At 41.7% G+C, this 26,976-nt stretch overlaps 1 protein-coding gene across 1 annotated transcript in view; it reads left to right on the top strand.

Annotated features, from left to right (window-relative positions):
- NAV2 (neuron navigator 2) overlaps nucleotides 1-26,976 on the top strand; it is a 203,079-nt gene that overhangs the window by 89,412 nt on the left and 86,691 nt on the right. The window contains exons 7-10 of the mRNA XM_059475385.1: nucleotides 6,847-7,954; nucleotides 10,619-10,731; nucleotides 13,929-14,037; nucleotides 15,566-15,985. Of these exons, the coding sequence (XP_059331368.1) occupies nucleotides 6,847-7,954; nucleotides 10,619-10,731; nucleotides 13,929-14,037; nucleotides 15,566-15,985 (1,750 nt within the window). The remainder of the gene's footprint in view (nucleotides 1-6,846; nucleotides 7,955-10,618; nucleotides 10,732-13,928; nucleotides 14,038-15,565; nucleotides 15,986-26,976) is intronic.

Genomic DNA, 26,976 nt, shown 5'->3' with positions numbered 1-26,976 from the left:
CTGAAGTGGAGCTTTACAAGACCACAGGACTTTGAACATAGTTGGTATAAGCTTTAGAAATACATTAAATGAGGCAAAAATGTACTTAAACGAAGTTTCAGGGAAAAAAATATCCTAAAAATTTAGCCAGTGACATGTTCTTAACAGTACAGTTCATGAGGATAAAGATCCTGATCTTTGAAGTGAAATTTAACCTTGAGAAGCATCTTCTTGCCCAGTGTACATCTGCATAGCTGCCTTGGAGGTGGTGGAACCACGTTAATTTATACCAGCTGAAGAGCTGGTCCAGCATTTCGTGGCCTTTGCAGTGCCTACATGTTTCCTTTTAAAATAAATATTTACAATTTCTCATAAATTTATTGTTGGGTGCAGTGTGCCAGAAAACCAGCCATGGAAGCAAAGGTTCACTATTAAATCATGGGAGAGGAAAGAGCAGTGGTGCTACAGCCCAGACTTGCCCAAATGCCAGCATGTTTCTGCCACCTCTGTAGGAGCCCCTTCTCCTTGGGTAGGAGCACTTCCAGCTTCCCTGGGCCCTTCCATTTGTGCCTTCTCTGCCGAGCCTTTTGCCTGTTCCTCATCCATAACCAAATATTCCTGAAGGATCTGGCACTGGCAGCAGAGAGCTGAAAGGAGGAGGACCCCGCCATAAATTGCAGTTTGTGTCTGTCATTTGGTTTTGATACAAATGGGCAATATTTCCTGACTGCAGTTCTCAGCCCACTGATTTTCATAGTGCCTGTTTCATACACCCTGCAAGAGAGATGTGTCAGAACAAGCTGCTAACTGTACATGTAGTCCACTTGGAGTATCAAGTCTAATGAAAGACTCCATAACAGCTTCCTGCCTGGAATTCATTAATGCCTTTGAATAAGTCTGTTATGAGAAGTCTTGGGGGATTAAATTGTACAAATAGTCAGAAGGAAATGGAGAAGAATGAACAAGAATGGTATTTGTCTAGTGTAAAATGGAGAGTGCAACTTGTTTTGAATGGCAGAGTAAACTTGGTTTCGTTATTTTTATGATCATCTAACTGGTATGTGCTCAATAGAGGTCCCTCCAGCCTTTTTTAGGCATTCATGTCAACAGCATTTTGAATTTTACAGTAGCTAAACAAAAACAACAAGGAATTCAAATGTCTTAGTTGGTTATGGCGAGACAATGAGAAAAGGGGCTGCCTGTGCTCCAGTTTTATTTCCCCTCACCTCAGCAAAAATGCTGAGTCTTGGCTAAGTGAGCTGGCCAACAGCAGAAGCCTTGTTCCATGTGCTGGAGCTCTGTGTGAATGGAGGCAGCTTGGCAGGATCGTGGGCGTTGGGTTTCTGACATGTCCCTGGGCCTTGGTGAGGGCTCTCAGGGATGGAGCACATTTCTGTGAATGCCTGGACTGCTGTGGAAGTCACACAGTTCTCAGCACTGGGATTGAAGTAGATATGATGGAAGGGAAGAACAATGTCATGGAGTAAAGGTAATTTTTCTGTTGTGTTACAGTGAATTCAACCACCGTTAAAGGGAAAATCAGTGGGCAGAAGTTGAAGGAAACAATTCTGCTCAGTTAGAAAGGGTCCTGAGCAACCTGGTCTAGTGGAGGTGCTCGTGCCCATGGCAGGGAGATGATCTTTAAGGTCTCTTCCAATACAGTTCCAGCCATAATTCTAAGGTTTCATCCTCCGCAAAGCAAAAATATTCCCTATTCAGGGCTTTTCTCTGGTTATACAGGATTTCCCTATCTGGCAATCTCTGCTTTAAAAAGAAAAAATTCTCTTTGGTTTTTTTGTGGTCCAGAATAGAAGAGAGAACAGAAAGCTTCAGCCATCCTGGGGGTGGAGGCCGTGCCCACCCCTCGTGGCAGCTCAGCCAGTTCTCCCAGCGCTACAATGGAAATGGAAATTTCTGTGGGCCACAAGAGCTGTGCTTATTTTGAGGAGGAACTGAGTGCCAGGGTGATCTTGTTGGGAATGTTCTGCTCCACCTGCTTGTGGTTTGGGTTATGGAAAGATTGGGATTTTTATAGTTGGCTCCTGGCAGGAATGCAGACATTTCCATACTTGGAGGGTTTGATAAATGATCATTGGAGAAGAGAACAACTCAGCTAAGAAGTTCTTCTCTGTAGGAGTTTATGTGTGGTGCTTTAAAGGAGAGTCTTCTGGTGGGTGGATGGGAAGGGTCAAGAATCACCATTTATTCTTCTAGATGGGAAATGATGAAACTGCCACAGTGGTTTCTGCAGTTCTGACGCTGTAACGTCATAGAGCAGAGCTGCTTTTATTTCCTAAATTACAGTCTGGTTGTGGATTTACTTTCACATCTGTTATCTAATCTATAGGCTGGACTAAAAGATATTTCTCTTCATAAGAACTTTTCTCATAGTTGTGAAATTTTAAAAAAAAAGTTTGTTCATTCAAAAATGGGTAAAAAATGCTTTTAAGTTCTTGACCCTCCTAAGGAGAGCAACTATGAGAACATCCTTTGTCTATGTGTTGCCTTTCATGCTTATAATGATGGACTTTGAAAGTTTTCAGTTATAGCAAATCAAAGTCCACTTGCTTCGAGTGAACATGACAAATGATGGGAAATTGCATATATTTTCTCCTGACCTTATTATAACATAAGCTCTCAAAGACTTCTGTGGAAGAATTAAATCATAAGCTTTCAGATTCTTTTTTTTCTTCTTCACACACGGGTGGGTTTGCAGATGCAGTTTAGTCTTTGCAGGAGCAGCTGAAATCAGATTTACCCATGCTACAGTGTGTATTGGCATTGGAACTGGACCACCAACATCTTTTTTAACAGGAACACTAGGAACAAAATAGATTTCAGGCCAAGATCTGACTTTGAAAAGAGGAAAGTGATCATTATTTATTGTAGACTGTAGCTTGAGTTTGAAAACATTTCTTTTATAGTCAGTTTTAGTTAATGCAGGTTGCTGAAGAAAGAAAATACCTCCCTCACAAAGGAACACATGGGAAATAATAAGCTTATTAACTGAATGCATGAAACCTGCTCCCCTTTTCATGAAAGAAGGGTCTATGCTATGCTGAATAAAACTTTCCCCTCTGCATGCTGATGTGTGCTGCACGAATTGACGTTGTGCTTCATTAGGAAACCCAGCATTTGAAGCTGCATTCTGGCAGCAGAACTCCTTTTGCTTACCAAACTTGGCCAGAGGAGTAAAAGAGCCAGCACTTGTTCATAAGGAAGAAACAGAGAGTCTGAAAAACTGAAGTTTTCTTAAGCTGGAGCAATTTTTCATGTGTTTTGGGGTGAACCTTTAATTTCTTGCAGTAACTGTGCGTAGTGCAATGTGACAAATCACTTGAGGATGGTCAGTTTCTAGTTTCACTGTACTTGACCCAAGTACAAATCAAAATCCACCACAGCTGTGTAAGAAAGTACCTTCTTTCCTTTCCCAAAGATCTGCTGCTTAACTGTAGACTTTGTGAATATTGTTTATTCATTTCAGGTGCATAGCATCCAGTATTCACAGAATTCACTTTGTGGAAAACGTTAAGTAGACACTGTGAAAATTACATTACTGTTGCAATATATTCTATTTTTTTAATGTTACAGTCATAGTATTGTCCTAATTCTGGTGTCTCTGACATGTTTGTAAATGGAGCTGCACTGTGCTCCTCCTACGCCACTGGCAACAGAAGCAAAATTCACTTCCAGACAGGAGGGTGGGTGTGGGGGCGTTGGGACAAAGGGAGCGTTGTGTTTATAAACAAATAAACTGGGGAAAACATACTTTAGTCAGTGACCAAACATTAATAAATAAATAAATAAATAAATAGATTTCCTGAAAACATTAAAAAATAATTAAAAAAAAAAGCGAAATTGAAAAGTTCTGGATTTTGCTGGGAAATAAATTTTGAGCAGTGCTTTGGGATTTGGAAAACAAGGCATTTCACTTGATCCAAGCCAAGCATCTTTTCCCAGAGGTCTGTGAACTGGAGCATTCATCTGTGCTGTTAGCATGTAGTTGGGGTCCCAGATCAAGCAACCCCTTCCCTTCACTTGCAGAAGGAGGCTGTGGAGCTTTCAGAGCCCTGTGTGATGTGGTGGCCTCAGTGCTGTGCAGTGACCTGAGGGCCAGCTCAGTGTCTGGGGCAGGGTCAGGCTCCCCAGCCAGGCTATGGACCTGGCTCTCAGCTCCCTCCTGTCCCAGGGCAGTGGCTTTGTGTGGGCTCTGAGTGCTGGGCAGTGCAGGCTGCCTTTGTCCATCCCATACCACATTTCCTATATTGTTCTCAAACTGGTGTGAAGTACCTGTTTGAGAAGGCAGATTTCTTTCCTAAGAAATATATATATATATATATATATATATATATACTCAGGCCACCAGCTGAGTTTTTGTGCCTGCATTTGTTGTACTAACAGGGTGTACAACCAGCTCTTCTATAGACACAGCCCTAACTGGTCATTTTTGTCACCCTTCTATTGCCCCAGTCCGTTTTTTCTGAGCAAGTGAAGGCTTCCCTGCCCATAGTAATCAGTACATTGGTCCCTCCCAGGACCTGGTTGTAAATCCATCCTGGGCATGTTCATCAATCCCAGACAGCTATGATGATTTCTGGGCATGGCTGTTCTTTGTGCTGGGATTTGTTTAGCATGATGAGGCCAGAAGACATGGATTAGGAACTTAGTGTTGAAAGTACTGTCAATCTCCAGTTCCTATAGCAATATCTCAATATTGAGATGGGCTAGTAGTATTTTAAAAAATAATTTGTACAAATTAACTGTACAATGTGCACAGTTGGGATTTTCATGAAGCTTTCACTTCATTGCTGGACGTCGTCTGTGGAAGGCAGGCTGAGACAAAGGCTTGCTTGTTCTGAGTTTGCAAAAGGAGCCTGGTGCGGTGTGGGGATGGGAAGTAGACTGTGATGAGCAGGAGGACTTCAGGAAATGAAAACAAAAACAAAGCAGCAGTGTATGGTAAGAGGCAGCAAGGAAAGAGCAGTGGTGCAGCTTCTGAAAGCAGAGTGAGGAGCTCTGCTGGCAGCTTGTGAAGAGCTTGTCACCTTCCTTCCTCTCTGTGTCAGGGCACTGGGACTCCTCCCACAGTGGAGGAATCCCTGGAAGGGCTCAAGGAAAGGTGTAGGTGTGGTGCTTAGGGTGTGGGTGAGTGGTGGGCTTGGCTCTCTGGTGTTAGTGGCTGGACTCGATCTTGGTTGTCTTTTCCAGCCTTAATGATTCTCTGATTCCTGTGCCATTATCTTTCTGGTCCTCCTTAACACATTGGGTTGAATTCAGCAGGCTTGAGCAGAGCAGCAAGAGGCCAGATATCACTGTTTGAGATATTTGGTGGCTTGATTTTCCTTCTATGTCACACAGGAGCAATACCCTGGAAGTCAGCAGGCTGGCACAAGCTTAGAAGCAGCATAAGTCCTGTCTGTGTCTGTAACCCAGCTTCTGATTCCTTCCAGCTCCATGTGGGTACTTGGCCATAGGAAAAGGACTAGCAAAACCAGCCAGTATAATAGTTAGTTACTGATTAAGAGTCGTGGAAACCTTCTGGCTTCAGTAATGGTTTTAAAAGTATCATTAGTTCCTGCTATTTCACTTTGTCCATAACCATGTGAAATGGCTGAGTTTATTATTAAGGAGTCTCTAATACTGTTAGAAACTCAATTCTGTGCTAAGTCAGGAAGATGTATGTGACTGAAATCTTCAGTAGATCTGGTTTGGATCAGAGGAGGGAGGTTAACAGAGCCGTATCTTCACTGAGCAACTGAAAGTGAAGTAAAACAGTCCCTGTGTGGCTGCAGCAGCTCGTGATTTACAGGGCTGGATTCACAGGGCTGCTCCTGCTGCCGAGAACGCACGCTCTCCGCTGCTGTTGATTTTTGAATTAAAAAAATGCAGCTCTGTACACAGTTTACTTTCGTGCTAGAGGGCAGGGAAATATAGGTAAGAGCCGTTAATCCCCAGCAGGCTGCTGGGCAGGCGAACAGACACAGATGACAAAATTTAATTGGAAACATGAGCAGTTTAACAGAAAACATATTTGTGATAATTGAGAGAGTAACATCTCCAAAAGGGAAACTCTGCAAAGAGGAACTGATTCAGAGGAGAAGTGGCCACTGGTAGGTGAGTGTGATTTTTCAAGCTCTCTTTAGGTTCAGAACTAATTTCTTAATAAGAACAAATGACATTAGGAGGAACTAACTAAATAATAGATTTGTTTTCTTTGTGGGGGAGGGCTGTATAGTTACTGCCACAAGTTTCTCTTACAGCTGTACTAGGATATGTGGTAGTACTTATTTTAGGTTCTTTACAAAAGGGCACAATTGGTTTTATTTTTGTACGTGGAGTTTTCTTCTACCTTTGCATTGTGAAGATATTACCACCCCCACCCCTAATAACTGAAAGGACATTAGTTTTACTTTTTTCCTTACTCCTGCATTTTTTTATGTTTGAGGTTTTTCTAAGAATCGAACTTGGACTGCGAGTATTTTGCCAAAAACAGAGGGAACCCTTAGTTACAAAATAGTGCTGTGTTTTTGCTAATGAAAACGTATTGTGGACTTAATAAGGGAGAGCACATTGCAGAACACATTTTGGTTTGAATTGGAAGAGATTCCTTTTCTTCCTTCTTTTTCTTGAAACAGCAAGTAAATGTAAATTATACAGTAGGAGCTCATTGCTGCTCTGCTGGGTAGGAAAAGAAAGCTGGCTTTTATTTTCTCTGAGTTTCACTGATATTGAAAATACCAATGTGTCTTTTTAATGTTATCAGTGTGAAATTCTTGATGTTTAATTACAGAAAGAATTTCACAGTAGCTCTAATACCAGGTACTACCGTGTTGATTTATTGGGTTGTTTTCTGTGTTTTTTTCCCAGAGCCTGCAGACAGCACGGCCTCCCAGCCCACAGGAATGAATGAAAATGTCTCATCCTCGGCTCAGAGCGGCGGCAGTGCTGCTCCTTGCAATAACTCCTCAGCCATCCCTCAGCCCAGCTCTGCTATTAAACCTTGGCGCAGCAAGTCCCTCAGTGCCAAGCACACAGCGACGTCTTCCATGCTGTCCGTGAAGCAGCCGCCAGCAGAGCCTCCCAAGCCTCCCTCGGAGATCGCCAAAGCAGCTCCCAACGCTCAGAAATCCATGCTGGAAAAGCTGAAACTCTTCAACAGCAAGGGGGGTTCCAAGGCAGGAGTGTCCGGGACCACGCCGGAGTGTCCGGGCTCTCGGGACAACAGCTGCGAAAAGCTGGAGGCGCTCCTGAGCTTTGAGGAGAGCGAAGAGATCGATGCCACCAGCCAGAATGCGAACAACCCGGGATCCATGTCCAGCAGCCCCAAAATTGCACTCAAGGGAATCGCACAAAGGACTTTCAGCCGCGCGCTCACTAATAAGAAAAGTTCTCCAAAGGGTAATGAGAAGGAGAAAGAGAAACAAAAAGAGAAAGAAAAGGATAAAAGCAAGGACATTACAAAGAGAACATCCATCACCGAGAAGCTGGAGCTGAAGGAGGAACCTAAAGAAGAACAGACAGCACTAACAACAACAGCAGAGATGCCAAAAAAGTCCTCCAAGATCGCGAGCTTTATCCCTAAAGGAGGGAAGCTGAACAGTGCCAAGAAGGAGGCCTCTGCCCCTTCGCACAGCGGAATACCAAAACCAGGAATGAAAAACACCACAGGGAAATCCTCAAGTGCCCCTGTTGCTGCCAAGGAAGGCGAGCGGAGCCGTGGCGGGAAGGCCAGCGCGGGGCTGTCCCATCAGAAGTCCCAGCTGGACGGCCGCCACTCCAGCTCCTCCTCCAGCCTGGCCTCCTCCGAGGGCAAGGGCGCGGGGGGCCTGCAGGGCAGCAGCAGCAGCCAGGCCGTGAACGGGCCCGCGGTGAGCACGCACACCACGGGCAGCAACACCGTCAGCGTGCAGCTACCTCAGCCCCAGGCGCAGTACAGCCACCCCAACACCGCCACCGTCGCGCCCTTCATGTACAGGTACGGCACCGCCGCCACAGAAGAGCAGGGCACTGTCCTTCTGCCAGGGATTCTGGGATTCGCATCCTCTGAGCCTCAGAGTGGGGAAAAACAGTGCTTGTCTCACTTGCTGTGCCTGTGTTTGTGCCACAGCAGAATGCAATATGGAGATTGTTCACCCACAGGGATGGTGTTCTGTTCCCTTGGCCTGTCAGGGCCAGGTGTGTGTGTGTGTGTGTGGGGACTGTGGGTGACAGCCACGGGATTCTGGGCACTGTGAGCAGGTGAGTGCAGAATGAATGCTTGGCAGGTTCAGTTTGGATGTAATGGAATGTAGTGCGATATAGTATTATATAGAGTATTATAAAGTATTTATAATACTATATTGCTGTATTATATAGAGTAATACAGAGTATTATAAAGTATTTATAAGACTATGTTATTCTATTATATAGAGTAATACAGAGTATTATAATACTGTATTAATTACTTTATCATACTATAGTTATATAATATACATAATTATATATACTATACTATAACTAATTGCTTTATCATACTATATTACTCTATATAATAGAGTAATTATATATAAATATAAATACTTTATAATACTCTATATTACTCTATATAATAGAGTAATGTAGTATGATAAAGTAATTAATTAGCCTTCTGATAAAGTGTTTCATTAGCCTTCAGTGCAGTGCAGTTGTGTGCAGGGTTGAGTGCTTGGCAGATGTAATGTAATAACATGTAATATAGTATAGAATAATATAGTATGATAAAGTAATTAATGAGCCTTCTGATAAGATGGAGTTCTCCTCATCGTTCCTCCTTTGTTGGGGCCCACAGGACACATCCCTGGGGGCTCAGGAGTGGGGTGCCCAGGAGGGGCATTCTGGACACTTGCAGGGAGGTGAAGCAGCAAGGGAAATGCTACATGATGGAGATGTCTCTTGCTTCAAGAGTGCAGGCAATTCATGCATTTTCACAAAAACTGATAGCACCAGACTTTTTCAACTTTGTTCATGTCTGAAGGATTATATAGATGTAATTGAACTTCATATAACTCAACTGTCCTGTAGGATTAAGGATGGCAAACCAGATATATTTATATGAGAATAAATGATTTATTTTTATAAGGATTAGACTAATAGTTCTCAATCAGAATTATTTACTACACAGTATGGGCAGCCATGATTACTAGTACTACAGTATAATTCACTATTTTTGAATCAATATCAAAGGAATGATGTTGAAGTTACATTAAAAGCAATTATTCAGTAGAGATTGGTGTTATTCACCCATAGCAATGTGGGCACATCTCTTTTGCTCACCCTGCAGGATGTCCCCACTCCAGGAGGGCTCTGCACACACCCCAAGGAGGGGTGTGTTAGAAGCCCTTGTCATTAAAGAGTGGGATTGGGCTTTTCTAGTGCAAAATGACATCAGTCCTGTGTGGCCTGGCCTTTTCTAGTACAAAATGACATCAGTCCTGTGTGTCCTGGCCTTTTCTAGTACAAACTGACATCAGTCCTGTATGTGTCCTGGCCTTTTCTAGTACAAACTGACATCAGTTGTGTGTGTCCTGAGCTTTTCTAGTACAAAATGACATCAGTCATGGTAGTCCTGAGCTTTTCTAATAGAAACTGACATCAGCCATGTGTGTCCTGGGCTTTTCTAGTACAAAATGACATCAGTCCTGTGTGTCCTGGCCTTTTCTAGTACAAACTGACATCAGCCATGCGTGTCCTGGCCAGCTGTGCCATCTCCAGTTATCAGTGGTGTCATTGTTGGTTCCTTTCTCAGGTGCTTTACCAGGTCTGCCCCATCTTCCCCTCCCTGTGGGGAGGTTGAGCTCTGCCCTTGATGAGTCAGGCTGGTTTCAGGGTTATTCCACACCAAAAGCAGCAAAAGGCCCCTTCTCCCTCTGCCCCAGACAGCTCTGTAAATTGGGCATCGTTACAGTTGGTTTTACCCCCTCTCCAGGCACAGCATCCTGCTACAAGAGTCAGGTGAAATTAGGAGCATTGCAATAGTCATTCCCCACTGTGTCTTTACCTTTTTACAGCAGCACTTACCCTTGGGGCAGAACTTCCAGCTGCCTGTTGGTGTGGCTCTGTGAGCACAACACAGCACGACTTGGACAGTGAAATGAGTCACAATATCTTACTTAAATCTGGCAGGAAATCCTTACATCACCTTTCATTACCTGGCAGCCATAATATCAGACAATAAATTGGAGTTTGAAGTTGGTTTTGCCCAGTCATTTCTCTCAAAATGGAAGTGATGTTGAAGAGAACCTAGCAGGAGAGTAACATGACATCACATCTTCCCTGCTATATCTTCATGCAATACATACTTTATTGGAGAGGTTCAGATTAGCCACAACAACTGATGTTATTGATAATTAAGGAACATATGGAAATCCAAGTGTTTTAAGACCCCACCTGACGAGCTGTGAAGCCTATCTTCGACTATGAATTTTTTATTTTTTACAGCTGAGTGCTTGTTTCCATTTCTAGGACATAATTCAACATGGGACTAATGAATTATGTAAAGCCAGTCTGCTGGTGTGTTCTGAGGAGTGGGACAGAGTGGCTGAGGGCAGGTGCACTCGTTGTTATCCTTGAGGCACTTTGGATGGAGAGTGGCTGCACATCCCTGTTTGGTTTTGCTTTCCAGATCTCAGACAGGCAATGAAGGGAACGTGACAGCCGAGGCCAGCACAGGAGGGGTCAGCATGGATTCTGCTCTTTATGTCAAAACTGCCCAGCCTGCCCTCGAGGACCTCTCAGGTGAGTCCTGCAGCATGACCATTACTGGCTGTGGTTTGGTTAAACAAGAATGGGCTAGAGCAAGTTGATTTTATTCCTACTGCTTTTGTTCTTAATAACTCTATTTCTGTCAGCTCTTCAGCAGTGAACTGGGTGTCAATAATTTGAACTCTGGATGCTTAAGTTCAGCACAGGTGTGCACCCCAAATTTCATGAAATCACCAAGAATTCTTCCTGCTTAATGAGATGTGCAGTATTTATTAGGATTAAGCTACTATAAGGATCCTAAGCATTCTCAAGCATTGTTTGATTTTAAAAACTTCATTTTGGAGCTTACAGAACAGACTGTGTTCATTTCCGTGATGTTTTGGTTTGGAGGAATCTTACTGTCACTCATATGAATCTGATCAATTTGAGAAACCCCCGTTGCAGCAATAGGGCACCAAAATCCAACTACACTCTATTGTGTCCACCACACAGAAGCTGAAGCTGGTTGTGGCTAGAATATGAGTAGTCTAATTTAGAAAGTAGCTGGTATATTTATCTAGAATTCCTGCTACTGTAAGTATATGCTCGTTAAAAAAATAAAGCTTACCAATATAACGAAGTGATTTTCAGCAACCACATTTGGTTAGAATATACTAGATTCTACTAATGTGATCTAAAATGTGTTTGTAAAGTCACAGTCTGATCTCCTCCTGTCCCCATTTCAGCAATATCTATGACTTTTCTTACTGTGTGCTATTGCAGGATATCTCATCTGTAGAATTTCTCAGGTTTCTTTCCATCTGCTTAGTCTTGGTGTCCCCCAGTTTAATGTGGGGTTTGAAACCAAATGCCCTCCTTGGAAAAGTGGTGTGGCTAAAGGTTTCACAATGAGATCCATTTCATACTGCATTGTATATTCTGTCAATGCTACCTGTGTGCTGATGGCAAAGGCAGAGTCACTGGAGGGGAAAAGGGCTGCAGGAATGCCTAAGTGAACATACCTGTGTGTACAATTTATACATAGGTGGATTAAGGCACAAGGGATAAAATCCCTGAGAACGTTTTTGGGTTCATATTTAAATATGAGAGTTGCAAGTAAGAAACACAACGTCCAGCTGCTTAAACTTTTTCAGCATTGCCTCTTAATCATCATTTTGACTGTTTTCAGCCTGCAAACTGAGAAGTGTTTCTAGATCACAAAAGGTATCCAGTCTTTAATGACAGATGTTTTGTAAGTACAAACTATTACTCAACTAGAATATGTACGTTTTGGGATCCAGAGGCAGAAGACAGCTGAAAAACTAAAACAAGGGAGATGCAAACCCCAGCTGTGCACAGCCAGACCAGACAGCAGCATGCATGGAGGGGCCTTGGGGGAAACAGAGCAAACTAAACAAATAGTCCCTCAGCCAAAATTAATTACAAGAAATACGGCACAGATATCTTCTCTCCCTGCATAGCTGTTGATTTAACAGCACATATAAAACAACAGAGAGCATAAGTGGGGAAAAATGGAAGCAGAATTGTTTAAGGATGCTGCCTGCTCGTGAGGAGCTAAGTGATTTCAGAATTGAACTCTAGGGGCCAACTGTCCAATATCTGTCTCTAAAGTATACTTTCAATTTAAGCAGTGGAATGGCATTTAAGTGAAAATTTGGTATCAATTTAGGCATAAGAGTGATCTCAGTAGAAATTGCTGTAGTTTGTCTCCTGTGTGTTTTCCTAAGAAGTTACCTACCATTTGCCTTCACATATGTGAGAGAAATGATCTGTAAAAGAGCACTGTGACATTTGTTAAGCTGAAGGCCTATAAATATTTTATGGTTTTTACTACAAAAATATGTAGATCCATGAGTATAGAAAATGTTTTCTGTCCCAGAGACCCACTGGCTAAAGTGATCAGTCTTGTTAGGTGGATGTTTTCAGTCCAGCCAGACCATAATTGTTTGACCCTCTGGCTTAAGTGAATTGTAACTCAAGGAGGTGATTTCCCAGAGTAGAGACTGACTAAAAGAAAAATGCTCACATGGGCACTAAGCACTTTGGTCAGTGGTTTTGTAGCACAGGCAAGAGTGTGTGAGTGGGATTTTATCTGCCACCAACATGACATCTTTTAGAAACATGAAATTTAAAGCAGAGAATGTAGAAAGTTCCAACATCAGCTTTTTTTATCTGGTTCTTCACATTCCTGATGTGTGTAATATATAGATATCCATCTAAACTAGCAGTTGTGTGGGTGCCCAGCATCCTAGCAGCTCAGAAATGCATCTCATGTACAGAGAAGGCTGGTACAAAATGTGAAAAGTTTTACATTTACGGTAGTATTTTCTTTAGTCATGGGTTGTAAACCCTTTAGAATGAAATAATTTCCTTCTGTGCCCAACAGAAGCTTTGTGACAGTTTTTTGGAGGTTCACTGTTCCAGCTTTCAGCTTACAAAGAATAGGCTGGCACTACTAGAAATTCACTCTTTAGCCTCCTAGAGGATTTAACTCTATAAAGCTCAGCTGAGGTAGCGACCAAAGCATTTCTGAATTGACAGCTGAGAGTACGTAAATAAATTATGCTGAAGCACTAATTAAATTATTAATTTGATAAAATGAAATTATGCTGAAACAGTAGGAAGACTTTATTTTTTGTGTACATAACCTCTACTTTTAAGGAGCAGGACATGAATGTGTTTAGAATAAAGTACTTAAAGAACAGGATTTCTAATGCTGTGAAAACTAAGTCATCCCCCAACTTTGTGTCATGTAGCACATTTTAGGAACAGTAACTGTGTTATGTTGACAAGCAAAACCTTTTGTTCTTTTACCTGAAACATCACTCAGCATGGAGTCAGCACAGTTTAGTTTGTGGAAAGCTGTTACTGTAGGACAAAGAAGATCTAGTGAAAACACAGCATTGGAGAAATTGCCTGTGTCAGGTTAATGTTAATTGCATCAATATATGAGATGGAAAGGGTGGTATTGATGGAGTGTGTGTTCTAATGAGGTTGAAAGTTAACCAGAATTTGAACTGGGTCAGCAATATCTCAGAGGCAGCAATGAGGGTAACCCTGCAGGGCCCATTTTGGTGTCAGGATGTGATGACGGCAGGTGCCTGCCAAGGGGAATGGAATCTCAATCAAACCAGCTTAGAAGGTCAGAAGAAAGTGCAATTGAGTGAGGCATGGAGAGCAGCTCAGTTCTGTTCCTGCCTGCTCCTCACTCCTGGCTTCCTTTCCTGCAGGGGAGGACCCAGAGACGCGTCGGCTGCGCACGGTGAAGAACATCGCTGACCTGCGGCAGAACCTGGAGGAAACCATGTCCAGCCTGCGGGGAACCCAGCTCACCCATAGGTAAGGGCACCTCTGGGCTCCTCACACAATGAAAACCACTCTCTGCAGCTCCTGAAAGATGGCTCTGCTCAGGTGGGGCTGGGCTCTTTCTCAGGCAGCACTGACAGAACAGGAGGACACAGTCTGAAGCTGCGTCAAGGGAAATACAGGTTGGATATTAGGAGAAGTTTTTTACAGAAAGAGTGGTAAAGTACTGGAATGGTCTGCCCAGGGAGGTGGTGGAGTCACCATCCTTGGATGTGTTTAAAAACAGACTGCATGTGGAACTGGGTGCCAGGGTTTAATTGAGGTGTTGGGGCTGGGTTGGACTTGATCTTGGAGGTCTCTTCCAGCCCAGTGATTCTGTGAATTCTGCTACTTTGCATCTCTTACACCTGGGCTGCATCCTTAGAAAAATTATTAACACTGACATTGGGAGGTACTGATTTTGTAATTTTTGTCTTTAATGCACAGAATTTGAATAATGTTTGCTAGTTACTGAGATGTATGAAGAGAAATAGAAGTGATGGGATGGGGTGTGTAGTGACTCAAAGGTCAAGAATAGTCACATCTTGTTAAATGTGTGAGGTGATGTTTGAATATAAGTTACAGTTTAAAATGTTTCTTTTTACTATTGAGTAACTTCAGTGCATTACGCCTCTCTCCCCGTGTGTAATATTTTGTTTAAATAAGAGGTGAACTGTGCTTGACCCATATTATCAAGTGCATAACTTAAATTCCTGACCAAACTTCAGGCAAACAAGTTCTTCTAATATTGTTAGTCATCTCCTGAATGTAACTGCTTTTTTTTTTTTTTTTGTAAAGCAGCATTTGGAAATCTTCAGCAATATTTAAAATATGCTGGAGATAAACAAAGATTGCTATTACATTTAAACATTATGTGAGTTAGATCTCTGCAGTGTTGAACAGGAAGTTGGGGAGAATAAGCTTTTGTTTTTTTATGTTTGGCCCAGAGTGAAGTCAGGGTCCTACCTAATGCTTGGTGCCTTATGTGCCCCAGCCCTACATGAGTTTACTGGGGGAACACTTTGTGTTTTGTCTTTTTGTCTGAAACTGAAGCAGAGCTTGCAAAGATGAACTCCCAAAGCTGGTTTTATTTGCAAATTTCAAACCATGAGGCAAACTATGACATAACACCGCAACATCTCCCCGTTGTTTTGTTTAAAGAAGAGGACTGGGATTGTGGCGCAGAATGCTTGCCAAACCACAGTTGGTAAATTGGTTCCTGCTTTTCAGGAGGGTCAGTGTTTTCCACTGAGGCTTCCATGTCACCCATTGGAGCACGCAGGGCTTCCAAATGGTAGACTTCAGGAGGGGAAGATGAGCTTGAAGTTTGCTTGTAAACCATGCGCTTGATTAGCCCGAAAACAATGCTAACAACTACAATAACAATAACTACAATAAAATTAGACCAAAATGTGAAGTCAGTCAACTAACTTTATATGGAGTTTAGAGTTATACACTAAAGCAGTACAGGATTGGAAACATATAAATGCTAATGGATTTTATCCCCATCTCTCCCTTCAAGCACCTTGGAGACCACGTTTGACACCAACGTCACCACCGAGATCAGCGGCCGCAGCATCCTCAGCCTGACGGGGCGGCCGACGCCGCTGTCGTGGCGGCTGGGCCAGTCCAGCCCGCGGCTGCAGGCGGGCGACGCGCCGTCCCCGGGCAGCGCCTACCTGCCCTCCGCGGGCAGCGCCTACCCGCCGCGGGGCAGCGCCGGCCGCTTCGGCAGCGCCGAGCCGGGCGCCGCGCGCTACCTGTACCCCGCGCCGCTGCGGCGGCAGCTGGCCACGCGCGGCAGCGGCCTCTGCCACGTGGACATCGCCGACAAGGCCGCCGACGACATCGACCTCGAGGGCGTCGCCATGGACGCCACCGGCTACATGAGCGACGGCGACGTGCTGGGCAAGAACATCCGCGCCGACGACATCACCAGCGGGTGAGTTCGCGCTTCTCGCGGCTCTTTGTCACTGCCGCGTCCTCTGAAAAGTCCCTTCACTGGGGTTTCTTCTCCCGGGAAGGTGAGAGACCTCAGAGAAAATATTATCTCCTAATATAGAATATTATATCGTTTGCTTAACATTATAGAATATTAATATTTGCTTAATATTATATAATAATATTATCTCATTTGCTTAATATTATATAATAATATTATGTATTATATCTATAGATATATAATAGATGCATCTATATCTATTATATTATGTTATTATCTCATATGGTTAATTTTATATAATATTAAAATTTGCTTAATATTATGTAATAATATGTACAATATCAATAGATATATAATAGATATATCTATATGAATTATATAATATTGTATATAAAATTTTATTAATATTATATAATAATATGTATTATATCGATAAATATATAATAGATATTTCTATATCTATTATATTATAATATTATGTCATTTGGTTAATATTATATAATAATATTATCTCATTTGCTTCTCCTAGGAAGATGAGAAGCCTTAGAGAAAATATCTCATAATATGTAATATCTCATTTGGTTAATATTATATAATAATATTATCTGTTATATCTATAGATATATAATACATATATCTATATGTATTATATAATCATATTATCTAAAAAATTTGCTTAATATTAAATAATAATAGTCTCTCATTTGCTTCTCCCAGGAAGATGAGAAGCCTCAGAGAAAATATTATCTCATTTGGTTAATATTATATAATACTAAAATTTGCTTAATATTATATACTAATATTCTCTCATTTGCTTCTCCTGTGTTTGCTGCCTTGGAATGTGGTCAGGAGATGGTTTACCCAAAAGGCGCATCTTTGATTGGTTCCATGTGAATTGTTTTTACTCAATGACCAATCACCATCAGCTGTGTTGGACTCTGAGGAGTCAGTCATGAGTTTTTATTATCATTCTTGTTACGCCTTCTGTCTGTATCCTTCTCTCTTTCTCTAGTATAGTTTTAGTATAGCATTCTTTAATATAAGTACATAAAATAATCAATCAGCCTTCTGAGAACATGGAGTCATATTCTCATCTCTCACCTTGTTCTGGGGACCCCAGCAAACCCACCAACTCTTCTGTTCTGTTTATTGCTCTGTATTTCCGTGATTATTTCGAGAAATAAAAGCCAGCACCAAAGGTATTCTACTGATTTTAATAGGCCTTTGGCGAGACAGCCCGTTATCACAGAGGGATTTGAACAAAATTCAAGTTTTTAAGTCCATGTTAAGAAAGTATCCCGAGATGTGAAGCTATTCAGGCATGTGATGAAACGTTTTCCAGAGTCAAGACTCGCAGTGGTTGCAATGTTGATCCGTGCCCAGGAGATGGAGGGAGTGAGGCACGTTTTGTACTTAGCTGAGCTCCCTTGCTGCCTCAGCTCTGACAGACTAGGTTGCTGGAAGAAAATGAGTTGGCATCTCTGTGCTGGGTAGAATAGTAGTACGAGCAAGAAAACGTTTAAAGAACAAGTCAGTGTGCAGAAATATGAAGTGATAGACAGTTATTAACAAGGTTTTACATCAGCATTTTATCTCTGTCTTGAGTGAAAAAAGCATTTGTTCTTTGCTCCAATGTCAGTTTTCAATTCGTCTACTTTCAGTTCCTAATATAAAAGTCATTTTTTCTTAGCTCAAGCATTGGATTGATGTTTAAAATTATCTTTGAGATTTAAATGGTTTGGTGTTTTGTTTTTTCTTGTTTGGTTTGATGGGGTTTTTTTGTTTATTTCTTTGTTTCTGTGGAGTTTGTTTTTGGGGTTTTTTTTGTTTGTTTGTTGGTTTGATTTAGGTTTTTTTTGTGGCAGTCCCGACTGACCATTTTGCATCTTTTGCTTTTTTGTAATTTTTTTTATTAGTAACATTTCTAGTGCTGTTTGCTTTTTTAAAAGACATAATATCTCTTACAGGAATCCAGCTGCTGCTTTGTCATTAACTGAACAGTTCAGTTCCACCATCTGGAACCTTCCATTAATTCTGCCCATTATGAATATTTGGATATTTTCACACTTTTTGAGAAGTCAGACACCTTCTTTATATGCTTCATTAGGGAAGCATATAGTAAAGTAGCTGATGCAAAAATCAGTGTGAAATTCTGTTTCAGATAAAACACCAGTAGCTGTTACTGCATTAATAATGCATCAAATCTCTAAAGCACCTTGTGATTTCCTCATATACATCAACTTTCACCTGGATTTTGTAATGTTTTTTGTAGGAACAGTTACTGCTTTTCCTCTGCACTATGAATTTTGTTTAAATTTGTGGCTGTAGTTTTGGTCTGGAAGCGAGGAAAGTGCATTCTAAGTAGCACAGTGGTTTCTATAAAACACCTTGAGTGGTAGTTGAGAATTACCCCTGGCAGAACTATGTCAGCTCAGACTTCTGCTGCTCAGAGAGGAGCCCCAGTCTTTGCAGACCTTTACTCAGTGTATAAAATTCACATTCCAGGTAAAGGAAAGAGTAGAAAAGCTGTCAAATTTATGAATTATTTAGGCAGAGAAATCTGTACCTTCACTCATCTCTGTGTATCATTTCCTTTTCTGGGCCTGGTCATCCTGCAGGGTAAAAATTCGGAGTCTCCATAGTCTGAAAGTACAAGAGTGGTGTTTAGACTCTGGGCAAGAAAATGGTTTTGCCAGTTGGTACCTCTGTCACCAAAGCAGGGAGTTATGTACCCAGAATGATTAACATAGCAGAAAAGTCATATACTCTGCCCTACCTCACTCCTGGCCTTGAGTGCTGGGATATCTTTATTGAGGATCTGACTCTTTTTTCCCCACTAGTTTTTGAAGGAGTGAGATACTTTTCACTTTTTACTCATGTAAAAGTAACTGATAAATGAGATCTCAATTAAGGGTTCTTAGGACAAGAAATGCATACAAGTAAGTTTTTCTTTTCCACATCTTTTGCCTTTAGCTACAGAAGTCTGTTTTGCTAAATAGTGTGAGTTGATTTGTCAATTCATATAGCACTGTTGGAGTCAGTGACTAATTTCCAGTTGGTATTGTAGGTAAATCCGTTGTTGGAAAGATCAGCTCCATTTCCAGGTTGTGGACAGGGTTTGGAGATGGGCAGTGTGGGGTTCCTCTGCTTGCTGCACTCGTGGGCATTTGGAGGGAGCCTTGCTGCAAGCAGCCCCACAAGCCTGAGGTTGCAGTCTATGGATGGTAATGATGTGAGAAGGGAATATTGCAGTATTAAATTGCAATAACAGCATTCCAATATTAATGGAGAAGGATAAAAAACAAGGTTGTTACCTTTCATTAGGTGACCCCTAATGACACTGGGTTGCCATCTCCAGTGTGAGCAGATGTTTGGTAGCCTTTTCTGTAAGTTAGGTTCCCCAGTGTGTGTTTAATTCAAATAGTAAGAAAAAAATAGGATGGTATTGTGTTTTTGTGGGAGAGGAGTAACAAACTGCTTAGAAGTCAGAGAGGTTGCTTGTAGAGAAAGCATCCGTGTGACTTGCTGCAGAACAAATCACCAAGATCAGTGGTAGGGCAAACAGGCTCAGCATTTCCAGAAGCCCAGCTACACTCTGTGCAGAGCAGCACAAGAGGGTATTTAGAGCATGAATAGCTCTTTATTAGCTGGTATGTGTTTCACTTTGTCATTTTTCAGAATTGCTACAATCCCGGAGTCTGAAAACCTTGGATCTGTGTTTTCATTGGCAAACTGATAGGGAAGGAAGCCAAAATATTTGTTACAGCCAAAATAAATCCAATGGCCAAGAAAAACTAGTTTAGCCCTGTGATCCTGGTGCTTTCTCTGAAATGTACTGGGTCATGGGAAGCTTCATTTGGCCTCCCTTAATGAGTCTGCTCAAGCAGAGCTCTGGCAGACACCAGGATTGCTTTCTTAGGGTTAAGGAAGGGAATCTTTGCCAAAGGCACAGAGGACAGCTCTTAAACTAAGCAAGTCTCCAGGGGGTGGATCAAAGGTAAGAAGCTGCCTTTTTGCAGGGTCTGAAACATAACCCAGTGACAGGAGCAGGATTTGTGTGAGCTGGGGAGTGAGCCCCCAGCCCACTCCTTTGGTGGCTGGCTGAGCTGGAGGCTCAGAGCCTCGTTGGAAGGTGGCGCCTCAGAGCCCACTATTGCCTCCCCTCTCACCCCAAAGATTGTCCCAGGTGGAGGATGTTAATTCTCATGGATCTTTTGCAATTGTTCAGAAGGCTTTTGTCCACTTCAGTCCCCCTCTGGCTACTAACATACATAATCCTACCTTTTTTTTGTCTCCTTAGCCCTAGTTTTCTCTAATGAGATGTAGAGTTAATTTCCTTTATATCTCTTATTGGAATGCAACAACAGGGCTGTTGATCCTAAAAAAGAGCCTTTTGTAATTATTTTCTTTTCATTTGATTAATCCTCTTTGCCTGTTTTCATCACCTGAAGTGTGCAGCTTTCTATGCAGAATTAACAGTGTGGATATAGTTATTAGTGCTGGTCACAAGTTTTCTCAGGAAATGACTTTGGGTCTGCAGACACGCCTTTGTCAAAATCATTTTTTGCAGAAGCATGGCTGTTCCAGCTGTGTTCTAACAATGGTCAGGGCACTGTGCTAAAATTCTTCTTGCAGCCACCTCCTGTGGATGCAGTGGTTATTGTTGGGGGATACATTTTACTATTTTATTAATCTCCCCATATTTGATGATTTGGTGGTGATATATTCCCATCCCACATCTCTGTTTCCATAACCTCTTAATGTGTTTGCATGCACAATCCTCATAGGGTTATGATTGCTTCTTGTTTATTCAAGCCTTTGTTCTCCCTGGGGATTGTTTAACAAGCCGTGGAAGCAGTTGGATTTGGAACTTGCATGAAGGATGCTAAAAGGAGAACAGCCCACTTTGAGCTGGGGACTCAGACTCTGCCCCTGCTTCTGCTCAGCTCTCAGACTCATCCAGAAGCACTGTGCCCTTCGTGGACCACAGCCATCATTGAAGGAGAGTTCTGAAGTAGCTTACATTTAGGAGTTACATCTGTTGGGAGGCAAAAACGAGCTGAAGTTGGGGACTGATTTCACAGAATGCTGAAGTGTAGTTGGCATTTGTAGGATTCTTGCAGCGGTTCCATGGTTTTGTCATATTTAAAAGTGAGACAGTGACGCATTTTCTGTAGATGTCAGGGTCACAGGTGGTATAACAGACCTCCCCCAGGGCTGAGGTTTCACAGGAGGAGGAGGAGGACTCTGCAGTTTGCTGCTAATGAGAATTTGTTGTTGGTAACAGCAAGTGAGGGAAACCCTTTCCTTTCCTTCTAAGCTGTCTGCAGCAGGAGTGGTTCCTGCTCCAGGTAACTCGTGGCTGGCTGGAAATCAGGGGTGCCTGTTCTAATCTTGGTCTGGGTGGGAATTTGGGTGCCCTGTGCATTGTTCAATGCTCTGTCTCTAGGCTTTTCTGACCTATATCTTTGCATAGTTATTACCACTGTATTTTTTCTGTACACTTTGGGTTACTGTGCATTAGTCATTTACTGGACACTGCTCTGTAAATGATACGGTTTTAGTGATAAGCTTTCATCTGAATGCAGTGGATGAGTGAAACTGCATTCCTTTTATGGCTCTAGCACTTCAACATGTCTAAGACTCATTAGGAGGTTTATGTTATTTTTCTTCTGTGTTTGAGCAGTGTTTATTTGAACTGCCTTTCTTCTCGCTAGGGCTGACTATTTCTACATTGTGATCTTTTCAACATTGCAGAATAGTATCTATATATGGTAAAAGGATAATTAATACCAATAATAAAGGGGTTGAGCAAGCAAACTCAAAAGTTTGACTTTCATGAAATGGAATAAGGAAACATTAACTTCTGACTTTATAGCAAACAAGGTTGCTATAAAGTCAGAGATGACTTGGTGCTGTAAAAATGAAAAGAAAAAAATTATGGCAGATGTTTAAATATAGTATTCTTATTCCAAGAACTGTACTTGCAGTTCTTTGCAGGAGACAGGAGTATGATATTGCACAAGCATATTCAATGTTATTAATTTTGTACAGTGTTTTAAGTGTTCTTAAATATTGCACTCACTCAGGAATAGTTCTTGTGTCAGCTTCATCAATAAGACAGTGTTTATCATTTATCTCAAGGCATATTTCAGATCACAGCTCTCAAAGAACCTTTCTTGCAGTGTGATTCAGCATAGGAAGACAATGTAGGCCTGTGAGTTATAACCTTGTACATCAGCCTTTTTTTCCAGTATAATGGTAAAATACCCATGTTAGGTTGTATGTAGTGTTAATCAAGACAGTGAATGCAATAGTTGTGGTGTTCTATTTTTGCTTACTTCTACACACTGACCTGCTGTTAACAATTACCAAAATACCATTTAATAGCAGTTATCCCATTTTGGGCTTTTTTTCTGTAAGAAACACCTCAGCAGTGTTTGAACTGCTGCATCAGTGCCACCAGGTTGTTGTAATTTGAGTGAAGGGACAGCTTCTAAGGGACAAAATAGGGTCCCAGTCTGGGGCTAGCCAGCAGAGGGGGATGCAGTCATTTACACTGTGTTGGTGTGAAACATCTGCAGGGAGAGAGTGGGCAGGAGGGAATAATCCACAGTCTCTGTGGAGCTGCTCTTGCTCTGCTGTTGACACTGCTGAGAACCTCTAGAGAAGCTGCACCCCCTCCTTAATCCTGTTTGGTCACAGGTCATTCCTCTCCTGAACAGAACTGAAGAGGGAGGTGGAAAATGCACCACTTATTCTGTAGCTTAGTTCTGTGCTTTTCATTGAAATGGACTCTGAGAAAGAATTTAGGCATTGAAATCCAAATTGGCATGTGCAGAAACCCATTGAACAGCTGCCTGGTTCTGGTGGCCTTCAGCTGCTTGCTGGGTGTGAGTTTGCACCCGTGTTCTGCTGGGGTCCAGAGTGGCATTTGCACACCTGAAAGGACTTGGCCTCTTGTCTTGTTTCCCAGTCTCACTCCAGCCCAGGCTGTCTGGGCTGACTGGATTTTAAAAGGAGTTTTAAAAGCTGTGGCGGAGCAGGCCTCCTCCTTGAGGGGAAGGTGAGTTTGTGGTGAGGGTGCCCTTGGCTGACAGATGGAGTGAGTGATGGGAAGAGGATCATGCACTGGAGACTGTCCTCTGGAGCAGGAATGGCTGCAGCCATGTGAGAGACACTTCCTTTCAGTCCAATATTAAGTATTGACAGCTTCTCTTTGACTGTGGGTATCTAAGACTGCTCATTCCACACAAAGCTGGTTTCTTCCAAAGCTCTGTCAGAAGCTGTTCTGAATGTGGGGATGGATGTGGAGGAGCAGCAGCACCCAACTCCCTATCAGGCTGCACTGTCCTTGGAATTCCTTGCCTGCTGACCGTGTGAAGCTAAGAGACATAGAAAAAAAAATAGCCTTGGCCAGTGGTGCCCAAAAACTGTTATTTGATGGCTGCTGAAGGACTTATGTGCCAGGCAGCTTTAATATATCTCCAGACAGAAGAGTATTGATTTCACAGAAGCCACTTATTTCTGCAGATTTCTCTTCATTTTTCTCATGGAAAAAGGTCTGAGCATTAAGTAGTTAATGAGATGAACTTGTTTTGCTTCTAGACAGAATAAGCAGCACCAAATCACTATTGGTGATTTACATGTGCGAGATTTCTCTAAATAAACTATGAAACTAATATATACTTATTAAGTTTTGCATATTCTCATTTTGCCTGTCTTACCTGTTGTTAGAACAGGTATCTCCTCCTTTCCAGCAGTGATTAGGATTTTTGAGTCTGCAAGTAATTTGTTCAGGTCTTACTCCATATTTGGGTTAAGCATCTGCAAAACAATTCATAGCTCATTCATTAGTTTGTTAATTTTAAATAGTTAGTGATTATGGGTAAAAGTCTATTAATTTATAAATTATAGGCTACCTTAAATATAAATTCAATTTTATTAAATGAGCAATAAGTTTGCCTTTCTATGAATCTGAACTGTAATATTACAGTCAATATTAGGGATTAAGGCATTGTATTGGCATCCCTACCTGCAAGCTCAGGACCTAATCCTGTTCCTGAATGTTCTTGTTGAAATTCACAGGATCAATAATGGAATTTAAACCAACAACAGGCTTGTGGACAGTGTCTGTGTCCAACCCTTTGGCTAGAGAGATCAAGTACTTACCAAGTACTGACTCAAGTCAGGCAAGAATAGTGATTGGAAAGACTTTGGGGGATATAAACATGGGAAAAGCCCCTATGGTCTCATGTCAGTGTTACATGAAAAATGCAGATCAAATTGATACTAAACTGAGACATTTGTAGTTGCCATCATCCAGCTGCTGGGGCAGCATTTCTTTTAAAGTCGGATTTAGGACATATAGTTGCAATAACAGGATGGTTTTGATCCCATCCAGCGTATTTCAGAAACAGCACTGGGGAATTCTGTGCTGTGGATTTTTAGCACTGGCAAAGTCAGAGCTGTTCTTTGATACTCAAAGCTCGTTAAGCCTCTTGATCTCGTTTAACTGACTGTAATGACGAGACAGATGAAGCCTAGTGAAAATGGAGATTTAAAGGAAAGCATTAAGGATAACAGTGTTACTGCTACATCACTAAGAGAACATTTCCTCCTGTCAAAGCCGATGTTGATATATGAATTAATTCGCTCAAGCTTTTTGTTTCTTAAAGGTTCAAGCTCTTGGGCTGCTGGGCAAGTCCTCTGCCCAGGAGACACCTGGGCAGCTTTTTCCTCACTAGCCTGTAATCCAGGGCAGCAAGGTGAAGGTAGGAGAGCCTGAGCTGCCAGTCAGGTCCCATTTGAGGCATGTTGCTGTTCTCCTGCTTGTGGGATTGGGATTATGGGGCTACAGGATCCAGAGCAGGGCAGGGTAGGCTTGCCTGGTCTGTTATCTATTGCTGATTTACCTGCTGCTCCTTCTTTTCCTAATCCTTAAATAAAGAATGCGTTTCCCTTGGCTGTTTGTTTTCAAACTTGGAAAATTCATATTCATGCATGAAGGAGTGAAATTAATATATATGAAGTGCTAGAGTTGTCTGACCATAAAAGTAAGTGAGCTGTTGGCTGGCTGCATCTGTCAGTAAGCAGGGAGTGCAGACAGGAGTCAAGTGATTCAGACCACTGGATTTTGCTGATCCTTGGCATGACCCATTCCTGCTTCCTCAGTGTGCCTTTCAGGAAGGGGGAATAAATCACTTCAGCAGCAGAAATACCCTAAAAATATTACACTTGGAAGGGCTTGTTATGGCACTCAAAATTTGAGAGGCGTAGAAAGGATGTATTTGGCTAAAGAAAAGAGAAGCTTAAAGGTCCAGGTTGTCCAAAGTAAATTGCTTTATGCCTGTAATGCACGGCAGGGAGCCACTTTCTAATAAGAAAAAAATGTCACCTAGAAAGTGGTCTAGAATTCCTAATTGTATGTTAGAAATGCATAATACTGCTCTTGTTTAACCTGAGTCTTTTCATATTGACAGAAATTTGGTTGGGTTTTTTTCCCTTGCTGATGAAGAGCTAAGCTATAGTGATGGGTGTTTGTACATTAATTCCTGGAAAGATCAGAAACTACTTTTAACCAACCTCATCACTGTTTCACTGTCCATTTATTAAATATTATTATATTGAGCTTCATTAAAGGCATTCATTCCTCCCTGGCTGTTGGTACCATTCATAAAGCATCTGTGAGATTAAATTTTTTGTACAAATTACCTATCTCTATAAAAGTCAGAGTCTGGATACTATATTTTTCCTTAGATCATTTATTTAAAATTTTTCATATTTTGGGGCAGGTAAAAGAATACTTCTGTTTGTTTTTCACTGAATGTGCTTGCAGAATTCTTAGCAGTCATGAAGCTAGCAAGGCTTGTAGTGTAAATTTTGTAATGATTTTTAATATGAAATGTTAGATAAATTACGCTTAGGTCTAATGTCTAATACAGTTGTTTGAACTGCAATGTGTCATTGTAGAGGAGAGGCCAATATTCTTGGCTTCCACATTGTGTGGATGTGATAGGACAATAAATTCCAATAAATGAGTACTGTTACAGTTATATACAGGATAGTATTTCCTTGGTCTTGTTTCCCACTGAGTAAAACATTGGAAGATTTTTTTGTTAGGAAAATGTGCCCTCATTACATTCTTCCTTCCCATAAAGCAAAAATCTGCAGCAATAATAATGTCTTCATAAGGGAAAGTCAGTTTCTTAAAGCCAAGACAGGTGAAGTTTGAAGGGATGGAGAGGAAGGAAATGAAAGCAATGGCTGGAGGATTGTGGCACCAGGAGCTTTGAATCTCCTCTCTGCTAAACAATGGATAATTACAAGGGGTTTTTTTCATTTATTTTAAATATGTTTTTCTCCACAGACTTCAGAGGTTAGTGCCTTTCCTTCTTCCTTCACCTTGCTGTTGCATGCAGGACTTCAGGCATCATTGGTTTTGGCATCTTTTCTGAATTAAACATTCCTGGGTAGAGGATATTGTGTGAAACAAAAAAAAGATATAAAGCTTTCAAACTGTGATTACACAAGCCTGTTTCAAAATACAGAAGTCTATCCTGTGTTGTTTTGGCATGTAAGAAACTTGTCTTATTAGTATAGGGGTAAAAGTCATTGTTTATGGCTGTGCTTTTTCACAGCCCTAAACAATGGACTTGTTTAGAAAAGTGTCATGATCTAGTTGTCAGAGGTGCTAAAGCCATCCAGGTTCCATTGGCTCACGTGAGATTTGTCAGTGCTTGAGCCCAGTTTCAATTTGAGCTACTGCAGTGTTACTCTAATCTTTTAGCTTGCTGGGCTTCTGTGGAGAAGATGAAACATGCTGATTCTGGTGAGAAGGCATTGATTTCAGCACGGCTAACTCTTAGAAGGACTACATTAATTTCCACATGTTCTGAGTGATAGGTATGAAAAACAATCTATTTCAGCTGTAACAGATCTTTTTTATCAAAGGACCAACATGCCAGGAATGTGACAGCAAAGCCAGAAGC

Source organism: Ammospiza nelsoni, chromosome 6 (genome assembly GCF_027579445.1).
Source record: "Ammospiza nelsoni isolate bAmmNel1 chromosome 6, bAmmNel1.pri, whole genome shotgun sequence".
Classification (NCBI taxonomy): Eukaryota; Metazoa; Chordata; class Aves; order Passeriformes; family Passerellidae; genus Ammospiza; species Ammospiza nelsoni.
This window is presented reverse-complemented; position numbering and strand designations above follow the sequence as displayed.